The 7,579-nt window shown below is 44.9% G+C and overlaps 1 protein-coding gene across 1 annotated transcript in view; it reads left to right on the plus strand.

The window, feature by feature from the left end:
* Nucleotides 1–7,385: 7,385 nt before the first annotated feature.
* The window catches only part of TARBP1 (tRNA guanosine 2 -O-methyltransferase TARBP1), an 87,159-nt gene continuing 86,965 nt past the window's right edge, over nt 7,386–7,579 (plus strand). The window contains 1 exon segment of the mRNA XM_017857711.1: nt 7,386–7,579. Coding sequence (XP_017713200.1) covers nt 7,439–7,579 — 141 coding nt within the window. The 5' untranslated portion in view covers nt 7,386–7,438.

Genomic DNA, 7,579 nt, shown 5'->3' on the forward strand with positions numbered 1-7,579 from the left:
TTCCCTGGCACCCAGCCCAAGACTGGTGCCAGAAAAACATCTGTTGAATGAATAAACATTGCTTGGGCTCTTTCCTCTGTGTTTCAATAATACTCTAGGTATTACCTATACACACACTAAAAAATTTTTTTGAGACAGAGTTTGGCTCTTGTTGCCTAGGCTGGAGTGCAGTGGCGTGATCTAGGCTCACTGCAACCTCCACCTCCAGGGTTCAAGCGATTCTCCTGTCTCAGCCTCCCGAGTAGCTGGGATTATAGGCATGTGCCACCATGCCTGGCTAATTTTCGTGTTTTGAATAGAGACGGGGTTTCATCATATTGGTCAGGCTGGTCTCGAACTCCTGACCTCAGGTGATCCACATGCCTCAGCCTCCCAAAGTGCCGGGATTACAGGCATGAGCCACCACGCCCGGAGCACAGGCCTCTTTTAAAAAACTGAACGTATGGCCGGGCGCGGTGGCTCACGCCTGTAATCCCAGCACTTTGGGAGGCCGAGGTGGGCGGATCACAAGGTCAGGAGATCGAGATCATCCTGGCTAACACGGTGAAACCCCGTCTCTACTAAAAATAGAAAAATTAGCCGGGCGTGGTGGTGGGCGCCTGTAGTCCCAGCTACTTGGGATGCTGAGGCAGGAGAATGGCATGAACCCGGGAGGCGAAGCTTGCAATGAGCCGAGATCGCGCCACTGTACTCCAGCCTGGGTGACAGAGCCAGACTCCGTCTCAAACAAACAAACAAACAAACAAACAAACAAATAAAACTGTACGTATTTGTTGCCCCAGGAAACAGAGGATGCGGCTGACTTTGGGTGTAAGGCAGCAGTCCTCAATCTTTCTGGCACCAGGAACCAGGTTTCGTGGAAGACAATTTTTCCATGGAGCGAGGAAGGTGGCGGTGGGAGGGTGGGGATGAAACTGTTCCATCTCAGGTGGTCAGGAATTAGGTCCTCATAAGGAGTGCACGGCCTAGATCCCGCGCATGCGCAGTTCACTAGGGTTCACGCTCCCTTGAGACTCTAACGCTGCTGCTGATTTGATAGGAGGCGGAGCTCAGGTGGTAATGCCCACCCGCCTGCAACTCACCTTCTTCTGTGCAGCCTGGTTCCTAACAGGTCACGGAGGGTCACTGGTTAATGGCCCAGGGGTTAGGGACCCCTGGTGTAAGGGATATGTGAGATAGACTGAAGTAACTAAACTTTGCTACTTTAAAGGGAGGAAAACTCAGACACTCATCCATAGTACACCTGCTTTTGATGTTAAAATAACAGTTTCAACCCTAATTCATCCATGGGTGAAGGAGGGAAATTGCAAGGAATGAGGAAAGAAAACTATTCTAAATCCTATTCACATATGGCTTCCAATGCAACTATTCATCCCCATGAGGATGCGGAGGGGTAGCTGGCTGTTCACACGCTGGATCTCCTGTGTGTATCAAAGCTGCGTATTGTTTCATGTTGAACCAGGCCACAACGATTTCAGCTTGCAAATGTTCATGTTTCAAGGGTAATTATGTCACTAGAAATTTTCCAGCTGATTAACTTAGAATTCTATCACTATAAAATACTGAATTTTCATTCATCCAGTTTCAAGTACTTATTGAGTAACTAACATGCTTTTGGTAATATGTTTGATATTTAGGATACAAATGAATTAAAGCAAAATCCCAATTTTTTTGGGGGGGGGGTGTGTTTTTTGTTTTTTTTTTTTTTTTTTTTTTTGAGATGGAGTCTCACTCTGTCGCCGAGGCTGGAGGGCAGTGGTGCAATCTCAGCTCACTGCAACCTCTGCCTCCAGGTCCAAGGGATTCTCCTGCCTCAGCCTCCCAAGTAGCTGGGATTACAGGCGCCCACCACCACGCCCAGCTAATTTTTGTATTTTTAGTAGAGACAGGGTTTCACCATGTTGGGCAGGCTAGTCTCGAACTCCTGACCTCAAATGATCCACCCACCTCGGCTTCCCAAAGTGCTGGGATTACAGGCGTGAGCCACTGCGCCCGGCCAAAATCCCAATTCTTAAGAGGCACATAAGTAGTTGCAGAAACTACACCTCCATCATTCATACAACCATAATTTACTGAATACCTACTATGTGCTAGACTTCGGGAGCACAGAAATTCTACAGGCAGTACACTGGACGTGGCAATTGTATATTTTTCTTCCTTGATGTTTTGGAGATATTGCAGAAAAGTGCACAGCCTTTGAGTCAGACAGCTCTGCTGCTTTTTTCATCCTGTGATATCAGGGCAAGTAACTCAACCTCTCCTAGCTTCAGTTTCCTCATCTGTAAAATAAGAAAAGTAAAAACACTTCGTTTATGAGTTGTTTTGAGGGTGAAGTGCAATAATATATACAGATAGATATTACCATGTCTGGTCTTTAATAAGTGTGGTAACTATAGCCATTATTATTACTACAATTAAAAGTTTGAGGAAGGCCGGGCATGGTGGCTCACGCCTGTAACACTTTGGGAGGCTGAGTTGGGCAGATCACTTGAAGTCAGGAGTTCAAGACTACCCTGGCTAACATGGTGAAACCCCGTCTCTACTAAAAATACAAAAATTAGCTGGGTGTGGTAGTGCACACCTGTAATCCCAGCTACTCAGGAGGCTGAGGCAGGGGAATCGCTTGAACCCGGGAAACGGAGGTTGCAATGAACCAAGATGGCACTACTGCCTTCTAGCCTGGACGACAGAGAGATGCCTTAAAATTTGGGTCTTCATAGAAGAGTGGGAGATGGCTATTCACTAAATAAGTGTTACTGGGCCGGGCATGGTGGTTTACGCCTATAATCCCAGCACCTTGGGAGGCTGAGGCGGGTGGATCACCTGAGGTCAGGAGTCCGAGACCAGCCTGGCAAACGTGATGAAACTTGGTCTCTACTAAAAATACAAAAATTAGCTGGGCGTGGTGGTGGGCGCCTGTAATCCCAGCTACTTGGGAGGATGAGGCAAGAGAATCACTTGAACCCTGGAGGCGGAGTTTGCAGTGAACTGAGACTGTGCCATTGCACTCCAGCCTGGGTGACAGAGTGAGACTCAGTCAAAAAAAAATAAAAAATAAAGCGTTACTGAAGTGTGATATGTCTGGGATGAGGTACTGGCATGAGTATAATAACAGACAAAACCTCATACCCCATGCCTAGCCCTCATATTGCTTAGAGGGGAGGAGTGGGGGGTAGAGAAATAGCTTGCAATTACAACGCAGTGTGACCATTGCTGTATTAGTGACATGCCAGGATGTTTGGGGAATTTGAAAGAGGGTCACCTAATTTAGCTGGGGTGTTGGTGACAGGAGAAAGGTATTAAGAAATGACTTTCTGGAGAGAGAACATTTGAACTTTGTCTTGAAAGAAAAAAGTAAAAGTCAGGTGGAGAAGGGGTAAGCGCTTTCCAAAAGAGAGAAAGGCTTTTGAAAACAACAACAACAACAACAACAACAAAAAGAAAATTGAGAGCACACATGTTTTAGGGACTTCAACATTAAGGTATATATGTCAGGAGTGTGAAGATGGAGAATTAGGCAGGCATTCCATCTTGAGGCATCTTGGATGACATGCTAAGAAACTCAACCATGATTCTGAGGGCTCTGGGTAGCCAATGATCTAATATTAGGAAGATCATCCTAGGGCCAATATGGAGTATGCATTACATGACTGGTGCATTAGGAATGGCTTCTTAGAGAGGTGCCTTGAAATTTGGGTCTTTATAAAGGAGTAGGAGATGACTGACTATTCACTCAATAAGCGTTGCTTAAATGTCATAGAGCTGGGAGTGGGGTAGGAGGTGATTGCTATTATCTTGGCAAGAAATGAGGAGGGTCTAAAACTGAGGTCTTAGTGGGGCACAGAGAGGAGGACCACCGAGAGATTTAGAAAGTCACATGGATAACTTTGAGGAGTGATTGCATGTGAGAATCAAGTAAGAGTAGGAAGTCTATTGCTTCTCAGGTTGTTGACTTGGGCAATTTGGCAATGATGGCCATTCCCCTAAATAAGGAATTCCTGGGAAGAAGTATATCGGTGGGGAGGAATGATGCTGGGGGGAGGGATGAAGGGAATGAGGTTAGATTTGTAAAAGTGGAGACTGAGAATGATGTCCTGAGTAATATTCAAATGAAGACGTGTGGTAGGCAGTTGGAGAAATAGGTTTGGAGCTATCTCCTAAGGATAAGTCTCAGGAGAGAGACATTGGCTGGAGATACAGATTTTTTTCATCATTAGCATGTAAATGGTAATCAGATCTATAGTGTTAATGAAGTTATTCAGAGAAAATTTACAGAGTGAGGAGAAGAGAGACCTGAAGATAAAACCCTGGAAATATCACTAGGGAAAGGTCAGGAGGAAAAATAAGATGCTGAAAGAGATGGAAAAGAAACAGCTGAGAAAGCAGAGAAAAGAAAGAACAGGAGGAAGTCATTGATGAAAACCAGAGTGAGACAGTGTTTCAAGAAATAGGAAATACTCCACAGAGTCCATTCAGGTAAGGACGAAAAAGGGCAGCTTTGGCATTTAGGAGATCGCTGCCCACATTGGTGAATCAGAAAAGTGCTGTTGTGGGAAATATTCCAAGAGAGAAGACAGTGCAAACATGTTGTGGGTAAGGAGGGAAGTTCCATATGCCTGGGACAGGGGGCAGAGTAGGGGGATCGGGTTATGAGGCCAACTGCCTTTTCCCCAATCTCAATAAGCCTTCAATGCCACGCTCTGCAGTTGGGCTTTATTCTGTAGGCAACAGAGAACAAAACACTTAGGCCAACTTTTTTTTTTTTTGGTATAAGTCATTTAGTCATTTTTCAAGATTGAGGTAAACTTTTTTTTTCTGAGACTGAGTCTCACTTTGTCGCCAGGCTAGGCTGGAGTGCAGTGGTGTGATCTTGGCTCTCTGCAACCTCTGCCTCCTGGGTTCAAGCGATTCTCCTGCCTCAGCCTCCCAGATAGCTGGGACTACAGGCATGTGCCACCACGCCCAGCTAATTTTTTGTATTTTAGTAGAGACGGGGTTTCACTGTGTTGGCCAGGATGGTCTCAATCTCCTGACCTCGTGATCCGCCTGCCTTGGCCTCCCAAAGTGCTGGGATTACAGGTGTGAGCCACTGCGCCCGGCTGATTGAGGAAAACTTTCTGCAGAGCAAAATGCATAGATCTTAAGGGTTCAGTTCAAAGAGTCTTGACAAATGTGTAACCAACACGCTGATCAACATAAAATATTTTCATCACCCCAGAAAGTTGCCTTGTGCCCAATTCTAGTCAAATCTCTACTCCTATATGCAACTATTGTTCTCATTTCTATCCTTCAGATTACTTTTTTCTATTCTTGGATTTCATATAAATGAAATCACGAGGATGTAAACTTTGTGACTGGCTTCCTTTGTTTAACATATTGTTTCTGAGACTTATCTATGTTGAGTGGATTAGCAATTCATTGTCTTATTGCTGGGGGCATTATTATATAGATAGATCACAATTTTTTATTCATTATTCTATTTGATTCACATGTAGGTTGTTACCTAACACCTACTAGGTTGTTAAAAGCTTTTGGCTATAATGAATAATGTTGTCAAAAATATTCTTCTGCAAGCCTTTTTTTTTTTTTTTTTGAAACATGTTTTCATTTATTTTAGGTCATTGCCTAGGGGTGAAATTGCTGAATCATAAAGTAGCTATATTATAACTTTACAAGAAACAGTTTCTAAAGTGATTGTACCATTTTCATGCCCACCAGTAATATATGAGGATTCCAGTTGCTCCACACCCTTAGTCTTTGCCGTTTAGTGTTTTCGAGCTTTTAAATGTTAGCCATTCTTATCAGTATGAAGCGGTATCTCATTGTGGGTTTAATTTGCATTTCTCTGATGACTAATGATGTTGAACACTTTTCCAAGTGCTTATCATTTGTATATCTTCATTTGTTAAGTGCTCAAGACATTTGCCCATTTATATTTGTTAGATATATGTTGAGAGAAATGATAGCTGTCTGCCCATTTTATGTTGAAGGTAATTGATACTGACACATTTTTAAAGGGCTTAAAATAGAACCATTTATGCATTTTGTTAAAGAAAAACTGAATGCCTCTGAAATATGAAAAAAGTCTTGCCTGTCTAATGTCAGATAACCTTAAATTTAAGTCAGATAACTTTAAATTATATAAAAATAACTAAATTTAAATAACTTTAATTTTTATCTTATCCATGATGTTATTATATGTCAAGCTCTTTGAGGTTGGGACCCTGTTTTCTTTATTGACTCAGGGGCAGACCTTTGTGTTTAGTAGCAAAGAAAACCCGTGTCACTGATCCAGTTTGTCTCAAATTGAGCCAGGAACCAAATCCGCACCATGCAGGCTGAGGTGAGGTTTTCTGTTTCTGTAGTTAGCAATGGATGCTGTCAGAAATACAGAAAAGACAGACACAGGTACTATTTTTGAGTTTGCACACGGGAGCACATGCATTGTGTGGGGGGTTCTGCATCCTGGAGTCATCTTGGGCATTTGGTTGTGAGGGCTGGCGTGGGCATCTTGGTTTTAGCTGAATCCTAGCACATTGCCATAGGTACCTCTGAGGCAGGAGAATAGGGCCTGGAGGCAGGGAGCCTAAAAACTTCCTAGAACCAAATCAGATGGGAACACTTCAGCTATGACAGGAAATATCCTCTTCATTTACACAGGGAGTACACCAAGTAAATAACCTTGTAACTTTATTTTATCCTCTTCATTTACATAGTGTGTACACCAAGTAACCAACTGAAACCTCTATAGGTATTTAAACCCCAGAAAATTCTGTAACCAGGCCCCCTTGAGCGGCTTGCTCGGGTCTGCCCCCACCCTGTGGAGTGTACTTTTTCAATTAATCTCTGCTTTTGTTGCTTCGCTCTTTCTTTGCTCTGTTTGTGCGTTTCGTCCAATTCCTGAACCTGGAAACCATCCATCCGTAACACTTCTCACTGCTGGCCTTAGGTCTAAATCATTCTTGTGTTTTCTTGACTTATTTTTAATGCAGATGTCCAGAACCAATTTCAGACCTACTGTGTCAGTCTCTTTGTGGATGGTGCCCAGCATGTAACGTTTGGAAAATAATCTAAAGTGATTGTGATGTGCACCTTCTGTGAACTGGTTTATGCTCACAGGCACGCCTGATTTAGGGTCCTAGGCAGACCAACCTCCAATCAGGAATCGATGGAGGTGGTGTAGATACTACATTAACTTTTAACAGGGCCTCGTTTCTCCTAAAAATAAGAGACCAGGTGGGGTTCTAGGCAGAGTTGGTGGCAGGAACCCAACGGACGCTAAGCTGGACCAAGCCGGGCTACGAGGCCCTCTCTGCGGCCGCGCGCCCGGCTCCGTCGGCGCACGCGCACGCAGGGGCCGGCCGGTCCTGTGCGCACGCATCGCGCACGCCGGCGCCTTCCTTTGGGAGCCCGGACCGGTGGCGCGGGCGCTCGGCAAATGGAGTGGGTGCTCGCGGAAGCGCTGCTCTCGCAGAGCCGGGACCCGCGGGCCCTGCTTGGGGCGCTGTGCCAAGGGGAGGCATCCGCGGAGCGCGTGGAAACGCTGCGCTTCCTTCTGCAGCGGCTCGAGGACGAGGAG

This window comes from Rhinopithecus bieti, unplaced genomic scaffold, assembly GCF_001698545.2.
Source record: "Rhinopithecus bieti isolate Rb0 unplaced genomic scaffold, ASM169854v2 scaffold_46259, whole genome shotgun sequence".
NCBI lineage: Eukaryota > Metazoa > Chordata > Mammalia > Primates > Cercopithecidae > Rhinopithecus > Rhinopithecus bieti.